This window comes from Trachemys scripta, chromosome 3 (assembly GCF_013100865.1).
Source record: "Trachemys scripta elegans isolate TJP31775 chromosome 3, CAS_Tse_1.0, whole genome shotgun sequence".
Taxonomy (NCBI): domain Eukaryota; kingdom Metazoa; phylum Chordata; order Testudines; family Emydidae; genus Trachemys; species Trachemys scripta.
The window spans coordinates 169,072,590-169,088,542 of NC_048300.1; the positions used below are offsets into that span (position 1 = coordinate 169,072,590).

The 15,953-nt window shown below is 38.8% G+C and overlaps 1 protein-coding gene across 3 annotated transcripts in view; it reads right to left on the reverse strand.

The window, feature by feature from the left end:
* EIPR1 (EARP complex and GARP complex interacting protein 1) overlaps positions 1 to 15,953 on the reverse strand; it is a 165,810-nt gene that overhangs the window by 131,412 nt on the left and 18,445 nt on the right. For 2 of the 3 annotated variants that reach the window (XM_034766431.1, XM_034766430.1), the window contains one exon: positions 12,683 to 12,815. The exons of the other annotated variant lie outside the window; for it this stretch is intronic. In XM_034766431.1, coding sequence (XP_034622322.1) covers positions 12,683 to 12,815 — 133 coding nt within the window. The remainder of the gene's footprint in view (positions 1 to 12,682; positions 12,816 to 15,953) is intronic. 3 annotated transcript variants of the gene reach the window in all.

A 15,953-nucleotide genomic window follows, 5' to 3' on the forward strand; every position in this document is an offset into this window, starting at 1 on the left:
TTAAAAAATAGGGGGGGGGTGTACATTACACGTAGTTTGCTTTTAAGGAAAGGATAGAGGGTCATTACTATAATAGTAAAGCAAGGAATATTATAAATATTGTCTAACATATCTAAGATTCTTTTATTCACCATGCCCCTCTTTACCATTCTAGCTTGTAAGGATACACAGACCACTGATATGAATGAAGAGTGATTTTTAAATGTATTTTACAAAGCTGATTTCAACAGAAGCTGAAACATGAGAAGAGTTACTGTTTTTCTAAAAAGGTTTTGGTCGACTTAGATGTTAAAATCCCAAAAGGAAAAGTTGGATTTGTTTCATGATCAATTGTTTATAATGAGTTAATTCATGCTATTTTTCCCTCTATCGTGAGGATCCACGCAAACGCTCCATTTCAAAAATCTAAAGGCTAAGTAACTTTTAGAGGCCCTAGGTTGTGCGAAATTCTCTATGTTGCAAGAAGTCTTACCCTAGGAGTATGGGAAGGGAAAAGTTACTTATCTTATAATTATACTTTTCTGAAGACACGATCTTGCAGGAGTCTCACTCCTAACAGAGATGGGTTGAACCCCAAGCTCTAAAGATTTTCTTTATTTCTAAGGGCAGCAGAAACTAAAAGCACTATGAGAACATGAACTCTCTCTGTTACTGGTGGTCACCTACCAGTACCATCATTGTTGGAACATCAAGTTAGTTTCCTATTAGTGGGAAAAGAAAGACTCCCCAAACAAAACAAAGCCAATTCCAAAAATAGAATAGGAGGGGGGAAAGTCAGTGCCTTAAAATGGCAATAATAAAGATAAACACTACCTCAAAAAGGCTCTTCTCCAGATTCGGAGGGAGATAGGTAGGTACTTGAAATTTCTGCAAGATGATAATATCTTCAAAGAAGCAGAAGTAGATGTAAATGTTTCCTTTTCTAAAGACACCATCTGTGCAAGATTTCTATGCCCGGGTCATGTCTGGACTAGGAAATCAGATCGTGTTTTAAACTGTGTTATCTAGCACATTTTAAAATAGGTCTTTGTACCTAGAATAGATACAGCAAGTTGTGTTTAAAAACATTAGCTCATTGTAGTTAATCTTGGGCACCGCCTTAGGGACAACCAGCTAACACAGTTTAAAACAATCTATTTTCCTAGTGTAGACATGGCCTTGGAGAGCAGCAAGGCCCAAACTATCATCTGCCGACTCTTACATCCTTTCTGCTCATAGAACCATTCAATACATGGAATCAAGGATTAATAGCTACTTCTTGAGACCAGCGCCCTGCTGGCGCTTCTGAGCCAGCACAGCGTGAGAGCTGAAAGCTCAGCAAAATGAAAAGAAATTAAATGAGAACAGAACATAATGCTAGGTGAATAGAAGGAGATTAGTCAAAGCAGAGTGGAGCTGAAATGGGATTGAGAGCCAGAATGGGAGATAAAGAGGTAGACTACCAATTGTAAAGAAGGATATGACCAGAAGATTTCAAGGGCAGTGGTTAATATCAAGGGTGGCAAGTGACCAGAAGAAGAGGGTGGCTCACACTCCAACCCACTACCATCTTCAGGAACAGAAACATGTTATTGATGGGGGTGGAAGTGGGGGTGGTATCTGCCTGTCTCACTTTAGGGAGCTTATATCCAGGAGTGAGAAATATGCACAGATGGTACTCTTTAGAGAAGACAAAAAACTAGCTTCTTGCAGATCAATGAGATTGGGAATTAATGCTGTAAAAAAGAATGGATGTTGTAGAAGTGTAGTCTCTGTAAAAATTTGATGTATATCCTTACCCAAAGTATTAAAATATACACAAGACCATCTTGGGTCGTGACTAATTCTTTGATGAGCATACTGGTCTTTGTTTTGCAGTGATTTATGGCTCTAAAAGAGAAGGAATTTCCTGTGTGAAAGTATCACTTTACTGCCATTGATCCTGAAATGACCTCCAGATACTGGGATGGAATATTATTTCCAAGTTTACAAGAAAACAATGGCCCTGAACAGTTTCCATTACAATCTGTCTTTAAATAAGAAAAAAAATAAAAGGGAAGAAAAGTATGGCCAATTAAGTAGTAATGAAAACCTTATAAATCTAGATAAATCTAATAAAAAGCAGGAAAGAGAAATACATGGAAAAAATACATTGATACAAAACCAGCAGGTCCAGATGCATACATTCCAGGGTGTTTAGAATTAGCTACTTAAGCCATCTACAATTGTTTCTGAAGAGCGAAGAAAAACTGAGAGATACCAGCAGTCTGGAATAAATAACCGTACACAAATGTGGAATGCATTGGCAAAGAAATAAGGAAGATGAATTCCTGATAAATGCAAAGTTGAGCACCTAAAAACATTAGCAAGTTTAAGGCAGGATGCGGTGGGGAAGGAATATTTCCTTTAAAGCATAACAAAAACAACACAAGATAAATTTTCATTTTTAAAATCAAGATGCATAAGTAGTTGGAGAAGGAAACACAACGAATGTATAATATTTAGATTTTACTTAAATAAGTATTTAATACAGTTCTTAGCAAAATCTTAATGGAAGGGTTAATAGAAACTGAGCTGGAAAAGAGCACTGTCACATGGACTGAAAATCAATTGAAGAACCATAAACAAAAAGGCAATGATAAATGATCATGTACTGAGTTTGGGGAAGGTATCCAGTGGTATTCCACACGGATGGTTGTTAAATCTAGATTTAATATCTTTATTAATTTATAGGACAAAGGGGGTAAAAACAACATGGAATCATAGAAGATTAGGGTTGGAGGAGACCTCAAAAGGTCATCTAGCCCAACCCCCTGACCAAAGCAGGACCAACACCTCATCCCAGCCAGATTCCACCACCTCCTTAGGTAACCCATTCCAGTGCTTTGCCACCCTCCTAATGAAATAGCATTTCCTAATATCCAACCTAGACCTCCCACACTGCGACTTGAGACCATTGCTCCTTGTTCTGTCATCTGCCACCACTGAGAACAGCCGAGCTCCATCCTCTTTGGAACCCTACCCTGCAGGTAGTTGAAGGCTGCTATCAAATCCACCCTCACTCTTCTCTTCTGCAGACTAAACAAGCCCAGTTCCCTCAGCCTCTCCTCATAAATCATGTGCCCCAGCACCCCGTTCACTTTTGTTGCCCTCCGCTGGACTCTCTCCAATATGTCCACATCCTTTCTGTAGTGGGGGGCCCAAAACTGGATGCAATACTCCAGACGTGGCCTCACCAGTGCCGAATAGAGGGGAATAATCACTTCCCTCCATCTGCTGGCAATGCTCCTATTAATGCAGCCCAATATGCCATTAGCCTTCTTGGCAACAAGGGCACACTGCTGACTCATATCCAATTCCTCATCCAGTGTAATCCACAGGTCCTTTTCTGCAGAACTGCTACTTAGCCAGTCGGTCCCTAGCCTGTAGCAGTGCATGGGATTCTTCTGTCCTAAGTGTAGGACTCTGCACTTGTCCTTGTTCAACCTCATCAGATTTCTTTTGGCCCAATCCTCCAATTTGTTTAGGTCACTCTGCACCGTATCCCTACTCTCCAGCTTGTCTACCTCTTCCCCCAGCATAGTGTCATCTGTGAACTTGCTGACGGTGCAATCCATCCCATCATCCAAATCATTAATAAAGATGTTGAACAAAACCAGCCCCAGGACCCACCCCTGGGATACTATGCTTGATACCAGCTGCCAACTAGACATCGAGCCGTTGATCACTACCTGTTGAGTCCGACAATCTAGCCAGCTTTCTATCCTCCTTATAGTCCATTCATCCAATCCATACTTTTTTAACTTACTGGCAATAATACTGTGGAAGACCGTATCAAAAGCTTTGCTAAAGTCAAGAAATATCACATCCACTGCTTTCCCCATATCCACAGAGCCAGTTATCTCATCATAGAAGGCAATCAAATTGGTCAGGCATGACTTGCCCTTGGTAAATCCATGTTGACCATTCCTGATCACCTACCTCTCCAAGTGCTTCAAAATGGTTTCCTTGAGGACCTGCTACATGATTTTGCCAGGGACTAAGATGAGGCTGACTGGTCTGTAGTTCCCTGGGTTCTCTTTCTTCCCTCTTTTAAAGACGGGCACTATATTTGCCTTTTTCCAATCATCTGGGACCTCCCCCGATCACCACGAGTTTTCAAATATAATGGCCAATGGCTCTGCAATCACATCAGCCAATTCCCTTATCACCCTCGGATGCATTAGATCTGGACCCCTGGACTTCTGCATGTCCACCTTTTCTAAATGGTCCTTAACCTGTTCTTTCACCACTGAGGGCTTCTCACCTCCTCCCCATACTCTGTCACCCAGGACAGCAGTGTGGGAACTGACCTTGTCTGTGAAGATCAAGGCAAAAAAATCATTGAGTACTTCAGCTTTTTCCATATCATCTGTCACTAGGTTGCCTCCCCCATTCATTAAGGGTCCCACACTTTCCCTGACCTTTTTCTTGTTGCTAACATACCTGTAGAAACCCTTCTTGTTACCCTTCACATCCCTTGCAACTCCAGTTGTGTTTTGGCCTTCCTGATTACACCCCTGCATGCTCTAGCAATATCTTTATACTCCACTCCATCTGTCCAAGTTTCCACTTCTTGTAAGCTTCCTTTTTGTGTTTAAGCTCAAAAAAGATTTCACTGTTAAGCCAAGCTTGTTGCCTGCCATATTTGCTATTCTTTCTGCACATCGGGCTGGGTTGTTCCTGTGCCCTCAATAAGGCTTCTTTAAAATATAGCCAGCTCTCCTGGACTCCTTTCCCCCTCACATTAGCCTCCCAGTGATCCTGCCCATCAGTTCCCTAAAGGAGTCAAAGTCTGCTTTTCTGAAGTCCAGGGTCCGTATTTTGTTACTCTCCTTTCTTCCTTTTGTGAGGACTAGGTGGCTCTGGGAAGAAGTATACAGGAGTTAAAGGTGCAAATCGTGTCCTCATCCATCCTCCCTGTTGAAAGAAAAGGCCCAGATAGGAACCGTCAAATTGTGGAGGTAAATGCGTGGTTACGCAGGTGGTGTCAGAGAGAGGACTTTGAATTCCTCAACCATGGAATGTTGTTCTGGGAAGAAGGATTGCTAGGAAGAGATGAGATCCATCTAACAAAGAGAGGGAAGAGTATCTTCACAGGCAGGCTTGCTAACCTAGTGAGGAGGGCTTTAAACTAGGTTCGCCAGGGGACGGTGACCTAAGCCCTGAGGTAAGTGGGGAAGTGGGACACCGGGAGGAAACACAAGGAGGAGGGTGCAATGGGGGGAGGGGAGAGAGATCCTCCTGATTCATACTGAGAAAGCAGGACAATCGGCTACTTATCTCAGGTGCATGTACACGAACACAGGAAGCCTGGGAAACAAGCAGGAAGAATTGGAAGTCCTGGCACAGTCAAAGAAATATGATATGATTGGAATAACAGAGACTTGGTGGGTAGCTGACATGACTGGAGCACTGCCATGGATGGGTATAAACTGTTCAGGGGAGGAAAGGTGGAAGAGTAGCACTGTACGTAAGAGACTGGATGATTGCTCAGAGGTCCAGTATGAAACTGGAGAAAAGCCTGTTGAGAGTCTTTGGGGTTAAGTTTAGAAGCGAGAGCAACAAGGGTGATGTCATCGTGGGCATGTGCTCTAGATCACCAGACCAGGAGGATGAGGTAAGACGAGGCTTTCTTTGGACAATTATCTGAAGTTTCCAGAACACAGGCCCTGGTTCTAATGGGGAACTTCAATCACCCTGACGTTTCTTGGAAAATATAAAACATAGCTTCAACAGGAGTAAATACTTGAAAAAGCACAAACTGAAGACAAAAGCTGAATATAACCATGGGATGATAGAAGATATGCATGGCAGCAAAAGAAATTCAATACAAGTTAGAGCAACAAACACAGAGACATTATTACTTTATGGAAGAGAGAGTCCCTTTCTATATAGTATGTATAATGTTGCATAGCATCCTGGACACATAACTAACTGAAAGATGGGCAAGATTTGTAAAAATATAGGGAAGAACAAGAGAAATGATTACTTAAGCATTTGAGGAAAGAAAAGTTTGAGGAACAATTCAAGTTATATTTTATATATATATCTTGGCTAAACAATAATTGTGTGCATACATACAAATTCTAGGGGGAAGTGGAGGCGAGAAACAGGACAATAGCTATGATGTTCCACCTTTGTCTGACGGTTTAAAAAAAAAAAAAAAACAGCCATCACATTACTATGAAGAGAAGTTATTGGAAGTAAGATGGTGTGGTTAGCACCTCTTCTTTCACTGCTAAGTGAAGTTGATTTTTCATGTTTTTAAAATATTCTAGGAATACATTAAGTACCGTGTTCTGTATTTCTGTGTCCCCATCATCATTCCCTCCACACATTTGTATCCTTTGGTCATGTTCAGTTTGTTCTGCAAGTTGTTCTAATAAGGATTTTTACTTTCCTAAAAATATTTGAAATTATAGCCCAAAATTGGGTTCAAACAGTATATTGGTGAGCGTAGTGCAAAGTGCAGTGTAAGTGGCTAAACAGAATAGATCCTCTTAAGAATCAAATAATATTGCTGTACTATGTAAATACTGCTGAATGCTAGCCCAATCAGCCAGACACTGCTTACTATATAGTAAGTCATGACTTGTGCAAGTTGTCAGCACAATGGTGGTATTTGTGCTTTTTATTTCCTTTTTAAATATTTCCTGCAATTTGACAGAAAGAGAAACAAATAGGAGGCAAAAATAAAAATATATCTTAAATATAAAAAAATTTGGAATCATAAAAATCCTCACTATCATCTCCCAGTATAGTTCTGAAAACACCAAAAATCTTCTGACTTTTTAAGAGTTCACACATTCTGATAACTCAGGAGCAGATGACAAGCCTGGACATGTGCTGAATTATTAACAAAAAAAACTCATCCTCCCCTCCTTTCATCAAAACAAATTCTCTTACACATGAATACAGGCCCTTCACCAGAGGGTAATGCAATGGTAGTTGCTACCTTTTTAAAATACTTCGGTCTTGCCACTATCCAGGGATGTAAATAATGTTTAAAAAAAACTACCTTTTAAACTATTAAAATTTAATGGTTAAACCTTTAACCAACACATGAGTTCACAACATAGGCATAGGAACTAGGGATGCGGGGGTTGCTGCAGCACCCCCATGTTTTACCCAGGGTCCCGGCTGGTAGCCCCGCACCCATTAGCCGGCCCCCCTGGGGTCCCAGGGCTCCACTCCCAGTCCACCCCCAACTGTGGCCCCAGCCTTGGCCCCCTTACCATTTACTGAATACATTACTGATAAGACTGATGCTTATCGGTTAACCAGTTATTGTTTTACATCCCGACCACTATCAGCTTTCTCCTCCCAAGATTCAGGTTCAACCAGCTATCTCATCCAGATGCTGGTCTCAATCAGACATTGCAAACAGAACCACCATGAAGCTATTCTAAAGTGACGAACCTGTACTGCTGATATTCGATTCCATTGGGGATGGATGGGCAGTTGCTAAGTCCAATGGTGTCACATAGGATGTTTAAAGAACAGAAGAGACAATCATGTTTTGTGGGACTCCCTCAAGTTTGGTGAGTGCTCTGAAGTAAAGGAGCACTTTCCCAACACCACACTTTGTGAGCATCCTAAAAGGAAGGACCAGAGCTATTTCAGAGACTTCCCATCAACACCTGCTATGTCTCCAAGACAGGACAGTAGTTTGCCATTATCAGCACAGCACACAGATCCAGGGGGATGAGTATGGACATCCTCTCTCTGTCCATGGGCAGGGAAAGTGCCATCAGTATGAAGAACACTTTCTCTGTCCCATGATCTGGACTGAACCTCATTTGGCAAAGATCCATAATACTGGTGTGGATAGGCACATTTAAAGGTAGTTCTTTGCCAGCTTCCCAGTTATCTTGTTCAAAAACGGGAGGCTAGATAACATATGGTACTTTATAATCTTTGGACTAACCAAACCTTGTATATTTAAAAAATACCCAGACAATAGCTTTAAGACGGTAAAAGTAGCACTGACACCCTCCATCAGTCCTGGTTGCTGTTTTCACCAACAATATGCACCGGTCTCAATCACAGGTAGTGAAAGATTTCTATCAGCACTTTTACAGTGTCTTGCTCCAGGAATGTGCCAGATGCCACACGGCAGTGAAGAGGTTGTGTTTTCCGTCTTACATTTTGTATATGGCTCCTGAGTCCAAACATGGCTTTGTGCCTCTTGTGGAGGTGGTTTCCCAGCCAGATGGGTGATTCAGAAGAGAAAATCTTACTACTGCAATTGCAGCGCTGGGAGCAGCTGCTATGTATTCTGGGAAGGAAAAGGAAGGAGTAGATGCTAGAGAGAGGCTCTGACTTTTTAAAAGCCTACCAGAGCTGTTGATGAGCATCATCATCTCCTTACTCTTGAGGAAATATACGAGACGCTACGTAGGAGGGCACTCCTCTATGAACTCATTACATTCGTTCATAGCCTCCATAACACAGGAGGCATGACCAAAAACATCACAACACTATACAATACTGGAAGTCTGCTTTTTCTTCTGTCAATACTATGATACATGTGACCCACTTCTTCCATTTTAGATCTTGATCTCTGAATGGTATAACTTTCTGTACTTAGTGTCTGTTTCTCTTAGCCAGTTCTTACCATACTTTGAACTAAAATTAAGCAGACATCCTGTGGGTTACAAACCATTTTGTAGTACCATGGCTATCCGTGCTGTGTCTCAAAAAAATATAATATAAGGGAAACATCTCAGAATAATGACGTCCATTAAATAGAACCAAAATGTTAGTGCCCTCTGTTGATTAGATGCCATTACTATGACATAACATCTAAATAACTTAAAGTTAAGTTAATAAAATTTAGATGTGTAACATTTAAATAACTTAATAAGTGCAAAAGATGGATGGATTGTACTGAAAATTGGAGGGAAAGGTATGAAAGAGCCTGCAAAAAACATTTTCACCATAAGCCAGGAAGGTAAGGAGAAAAATAGGGAAACAGCTATGCTCATATAAAAACAGTTTAGGGAAACAGTACTCAAGAGAATCTGGTAGCAACACAGGACAGACTAACTGAAGTTAGAGAGTTTAGGAAGAAAAGTAGTCAGTCTCAAAAGTGACACATCAGATTGAGTGAAAAACACTGAAACAGAGGCAAGGTTACTCTAATATGCATATCCACAATATGTTTTGCAAAAAAGTTAATGCATTAAGCCTCACAACAGCCATGTGATATAGGTAGGGAATATTATTCAAGTAGTAAAAAAAGGGGTACACAATCTGTATTATACTCAACCTCCATCTAAAAAAATGGAGGTTCGAATTTCCGGATAGCCTGAAAAAAAAATGTAATTATGTCTATCCATTTAAATACATAGAAAGAAATAATTAAGATTCACAAATACTTTGATGCATATATACTGTGCCTTTTTCTGGTTTATGAAACAATAGGAAGCCACAGTTCAGTCTTGACTTTGGTAGTTAAATATACCTCAAGAAAGTAACAAACAAATAAAAGTTATTCCCACTGAGGTTATTCCCATCCAAGGCTTTTTCGTATAATAAGTTTGCTCTTGTATTTAAGGAGACTTGTATAGAGGAGTTCGTAAGTGCTTTACCCATTAGCTTTCTCTCAAAGAGCTTTGAAGTGGAAGTGAAAATGTAATTATCCCTCTTCTTCCCTAGATTTTGCCCATCATTTTGGTAACTTCAAAGATAGCTACTAAAAATGGGAACAAGTCACATTTCCTTACACTCTTTTCCTGTGTCCTGCATTAGTACAGCACATCTCTCTCTCACGCGCACAATCTTCATTTTGAAGCGTTATTGCCATCTTGCTGAAGTACAAGTGCTGGCAATAGACTTTTTCGGTCCCAGTTTGAGGAGGGGCAGCAGATAACCCAGACTGACCAAAATGGATAGTCTTATTTGAAGTGGGGGTGGGGTGCATGCGTGCTTTTTTTTTTTTTTTTTTTGAAGGGAAAGACCGTGACCTTGTATTAATTAGCTAGTCTCATCCAAAAAATTTTTTATCAATTTCCAGTGAAATTTAGCACAACATGTTTTCAAATATCAAAAATTACAGACAGCACTTATGTAATTGTCCATTACATAGAAGACATCTCCCTATGCGCTATAATAAGTTAAAAACAAAACAAAGATGTCCAAGATAAGAAGGCAACTTCTGCTATGGATGACAAACTAATTTACAAGTAGTTCAAACAGAAGCGATCCAGAAAGATTAGAATACCATCTCAGTTTTCCATGTGGAAGTAATGTGATTTAGCAAACACTAAGTAGAGGAGCACAGCTGATGAAATGGTCTATGAGGGTAAGGAGGTTCATAGAAATAGGGAGGCACAATATAGTGCAGTGACTTGAAAGCTAAAATTAATATTGTGGTTGAAAATGGGAGCCTATCTAAATTTTCCAAGAATCTTATGCTGCCAGTTGAGAGTATAACTAAGGCTATCCCAAAACAACACCTCATGTCTGGTGGCTAGACAAGAGGAAAGTTAGAGGCTCTTCTATACCAAAGTAGTAGCTCTAAAAGGGTTCTGATTGTTTCATTTGCTTGCATTACTACTTAAAGTAAGTTGCCTGCTACATTCAATATTCCTTGTTATAAGAACACCATACTGTGTGCTTTCTACTCCATACATTGTTATTTAGAAACATCAATAATAATTTCTGAATCAGAACCTGTTTTCTCTTAAATGCGTGTGGCCGATTATTCTAAATGAAGATGCATGAAACCCAAATAATACAACTTAATATACATAAATTTGTTGAAGAAAACAAACGTGAGCTAGAATACAAAGGCTAGAGCAGAAAAAATAAACATGTGAACTAGACATGGGTCCAAAGCTGCAGAGATAAAAAAAAATGGATATAGATTGAAACAGAATATCACAAAAAAATTGAGGTGTTTAGATTCAGCCCCATCATTTCTAGTATAAGACTATTAAATAAGCTAACTATCAAACAAATGCAATTCTTAAACTATTATACATATTCCTATTACAAACAATGCAACATGATACAGTCTCTAATAGTGATTTTAGAAAGATTTGCATTAAAGTGTAATATTTTCTAGAAAAAATAAAGTCCGAAGAGAGCTGTAGACGTAGTTTAAAACTATTAATGTTTACATTCAAAGAAATATATAAATTTTATATGTAAAAACTGAAAAAAATGAATGGGACATCATCTACCTACCTACTCCACTTGCTGGACAACTGTAAATAAAAACAAGTATCTAATTTGTTCTTTAAACACATTTCACACTGTGCATAGTTCAAGGCTCTTTAAAATTAGTACTCACCAGCTCAAGAAAACTAAAGAAAAACAGCATTAAGAAACTAGAGGGGTTTTTGTGTTTGAAGAAAAAAAAAATAGTATACATGCACATGACCAAGTGATTTTATCAAGGAGCTACTGAGAAACTAGCTTGAAGTCATTTAAATAGGTAAGGAATTTTAGGACAGATTCCAGCTCTTTCAACCTTCCCCATGGATCACTGGCAAGGTGAGGAAGTTATGCCCAATAAGTCACGCCAGTACCATTTTGTCTCTGTCTTTCAGTCCAATTCCCCCCCTTAGAAAACTAAAAAGGTTTGTTACTGTACCCATCCACTATGAATTAGTCTTAGTTTTGTTAAGCATAAGAAAAAGTTATTTATGACTGTTTTTATTAATGGGTTAGAATACCAGCAGTAAGTGAGCAAAGTCTTAATTTCACAGACACAGCTACAAGGTTGAAGTATGAGAAGTAGCTGAGGCTCTGGATCTGTCTCAAGATTCAGGAAAATAAATGTTAATTTATATTTCATTCACATTGAGATGGTTATCTTCAAAAAACTATGGCCTAGAATTTATTTTAACGAAACTGAATATTTATTCAAACAAATATCATAGGTCCCTTTGCTTGACAGAGATAAACTTCCCACTAACCAGTGGGAAAAGAGTGATTTTTTCAAGCCTCAAAATATGTAGTCTCCACATATTCTGGCCCAGGAAGTATACAGAGCATCTTCAGACAATAGCTGTGCATGTAAGTTTAGGCTGGCCAAGGAGTCTTAAGCTGTTGCTGGTGAGATATTTTAGGTAAAAGCTATACAATTCTCTATGTGTGTATAAGTATTATATATGTAATTTGTAACTACTATATTAAAATGTTTCTGCACTTTCTAGAAGAGATTAGTGATGGCAATACACTATTTTGAAACCATCTTTTACGTTACCAGTTTGAAAAAACAGTAAACATGAACTCTAAAAGTACCAAAGCCTATAAAAAGATAAATAGAAGGCAACTCTAGTTAGGTAAATTTAATCAGGGAAACAAAACAACTTACAACCTAGCCTCTGTTTGTCAGAGGATGGAGATGGATGGCAGGAGAGAGATCACTTGATCATTGCCTGTTGGTCCACTCCCTCTGGGGAACCTGGCATTGGCCACTGTCGGTAGACAAGATACTGGGCTAGATGGACCTTTGGTCTAACCTGGTACGGCCGTTCTTATTTTTTAATCTTGCTTCAAGAATGTATATTTAAGAAAGTGTTTTGGAAAAGTGCATATAATAGAAGAGATCCCATTTTAAGCTACTTGTATTGCCAGATGTGCAGCCATTGTACATCCCATAAATATTAAAACACACAATTCAGATAAGTTGTTAAAATGCACTTACTTTTATTGTAGCAGGTTGCTAGCACACCTTTATCTGCAGGACTGGCACTAATGTGCCAAATTTCACCCGCTTGATGGATGAGAACATTTTTGTTTATAATGTTATTTTCATCATCAAAATCTATTATGTGAATCTACAAATACAATAAAAAGATAACATTAGGGCTCCACTGCTTTCCTGTGGGTCTTAATTATACATGATGACAGCACAGAACCATGTAATATGAGTTTTATGACTGATATCTACTTTAATTAATTGTTATACTAACAATATAACGCTTTAATTTCATGCAGGATATTTTCTCTAAAAAAGTGATTATCTTATTGTGAAGAAATCCCTTTTGTTTATTTTCCCTGGTGTTGCGACTACAGAATACAACCACATTTTCCATTTGATGGTTAACAGAAAATGAGCTACTAGAGCCCTAAACTTGCAGCTCATCACTTTGATAGCAATTAACTGAAATGAAAGCATTCAAACCCTCCATCTAAATGTCTAAGATAATTCTGTATCCAGATCAATAGAAATGAATCTCCCTTAAATGGAGAGAAGGAGGGATTATTAGTAGATGTAATAGGAAAACTGATGCCCTACTAGAAGTTTTTCAGCACTCTCTCTTCAACTACTGTATATACATCTGCACTTATCACCAACACATCAGGAAATCTGTCACCATTTAAAAAAAAATTAGACAGGGGAAAAAATGTCAACCTTTCAACTTATAACCATGTAGTCAACTTAGAATCTAGCCAATTGTTTATAAGATTTAACAAGTGGTTTCAGGTGTTACTCACAACCCTCCCCCTTGCCAATTTTTTTCTTTTGTTTTATAAACACTTTTTCCAATTTTTAAAAATTGGGTTTATTTCCTCAGCTACCATGTGGAAGACTCATACAAAAAGCAGGGGATACTGACTAAGACTGCCCCTGAAAAACAAACACTTAAGATGCATGAGTAACTTTACCCATGCAGGTAAGCCCTATCAGAGGTTCAAGAACAGAACCCTCCGCATGGCAAAGAAAGAAAAATTAAACTAAAAACATCCTAGTCCCTACTATTAAATTATGTCATACTAAAGCTTAGCCACACAGTGCTGTAGGCCATTTTTTTGAAGTGTTTAATGCACTAGATAGAACCAATCAGTCCAGTTTTAGGATTTGTTTCTTTAGTTTTGCAATACTGAGTATTCGCTATGAGATGATCTTGCTCTCAATCCATCAACTCCCAACCACAAGAAGGGTTATATCCTCTAGTCTCATTCATCTCAAATTAGTATTCACCTTTTCCTCACTCTCTTCAGTGCTGCCATCTGCAATTACTGTCTTAAATTGGACTTTGGTTCCCCGATACTAGTACCATTCTCCTATTCTCCTATCAGACTCTAAAACATCTAAGAATCTAAAATGCTCATCAAGTTGCTCAAGGAGCCATCTCTCTCCAGTCATCATTTGATGACCCAAACGATGAATCCATCTATGAAGTGAGACATTATTCATCCCCTATACCAAGACATATCCATCTTCATGTCCAATTTAAAGTAACCCTCTGCCTTTCAAAAAATTGTCCCCGGTTTCATGTAACCTTAACTCTTGCTTGAGCATCATCTAATCTGCCAGACTCTACCTTGGCCTCCTCTATATCCTGTTCCCACAACTGCACATTATGACTTGTGCTGCCTCATCTATAACGATTTCTCCCTCATTTCATCTTTATATTTGACCTTCAGGCCTTCTCTTTTTAGCTCTTGACAGTCACGATAAAGCATGTTGTGAGACTCTTTATCAAAGGTAAAATGCATATTTGTACTGGATAAACTTACAATTCCAACTATTTGCAGACAAACTGGAAGCAAAATACCGTATTTTTTAATTTGGGACATGACGATAAAGAGAAGGCAATAGCAATGTAGACTGGAATTACAGTCAGTGTAAGAATTCTTCCTTTTATAATTCTTTGGCCTAAAGTACCTCTAAACAGCCACATAGTTAGGATTGAAGGGCTATTCCTACGATGTCAATCTTTTACAATTGCTTCTCAGTCTTGCATCCCAGGATCCCTCCAGTTCACCATTTCAAGTAAGAGAAAGATTTATAGCAGGATGTTTAGAATGTGAGAATCGCTGTACTATCCTGCATATGGAAAGATTCAAACTAAAAATTTATGCCAATGCTGCAGCACGCAGTACATCAGTCCTGCCTGTTTGCATCTTTTTCTTACTCTCAAAAAATGTGAAACCTTCTACTGAAATTATTAAGTAGACTCCTTGCAGCGCAATTGGTTCCCTAAAGGTGAACTACAAATCAAAAATCCATTTACTTCAGCAATGTGTATTATATGTCCCCCACTAACCAGGTTAAGTGGGTCATTCAGCACATAAACCAAAAGAGTACCTTTTACCATTATATAAGGCCCCTCAAAGTCATATAGACAGTTTCTACTCTGCTGTGAAGATTCTGCTTCAGCTGATCTCACAGCTACCAGGTAACTCTGCAGGAGCAAAGAGTCAACTCATGCAGGTTATGGATAAATCCTTGATTAAAATAAAATTTCACATTTGACAAAAGCTTATTTTTATATCCTTTTGGTGTAGGGAAAATATGAAATATCCTTCCTTGGTAGCTGTGACATGCATCCTGGGTACAAGAAGAGATGCTACAGCAAAGTGTGAACATGTTGACCTGCTGTGAGTAAGAAGGGAGGGGGCTTAACAATGGAAAAAAAGGATTTTCTCTCCATGGTTTCTGTGCTAATGTTCTTCTTAGCCTGGCCATTGTGAACATTCAGCACACATTTCTAAAGTCGATGAAATCTTGTTAATTCTTCTGTCATTCATATTTAGTGTTTTCTTCAAATACATTTGGGCCAAATTTATACTTAACACAATCCGATGCCATAATGGCCAATTCTGGCAAACAAGACAGACCACTTCACATCACACTCTTATATGGGCTTCAACTCTGAAATGTACTAACCAATGTTGTCCAAGTAAGACATCAATCAAAAGTTAACGAGTGCACAGATGAGTTAATAGATTAAATATAATCATGTGTTGTGTGAATTAGATACCATGGTGGCAAGCATCTTAGAAAGGGATAGAGTAAGCAAGTGGTAAGTAATGGCTTGTCAACATGGAGAAGTTTTCCAGTACAGCTATAGCTGAATAATGCCCCTGTGTGGATGCTCCAATCCAGAATTATTTTGCTTTGCTAATAAAAATCACTTTTATGCCAAAAAAAGTGTCCTCACACACAGGGAAATAATACCAATACA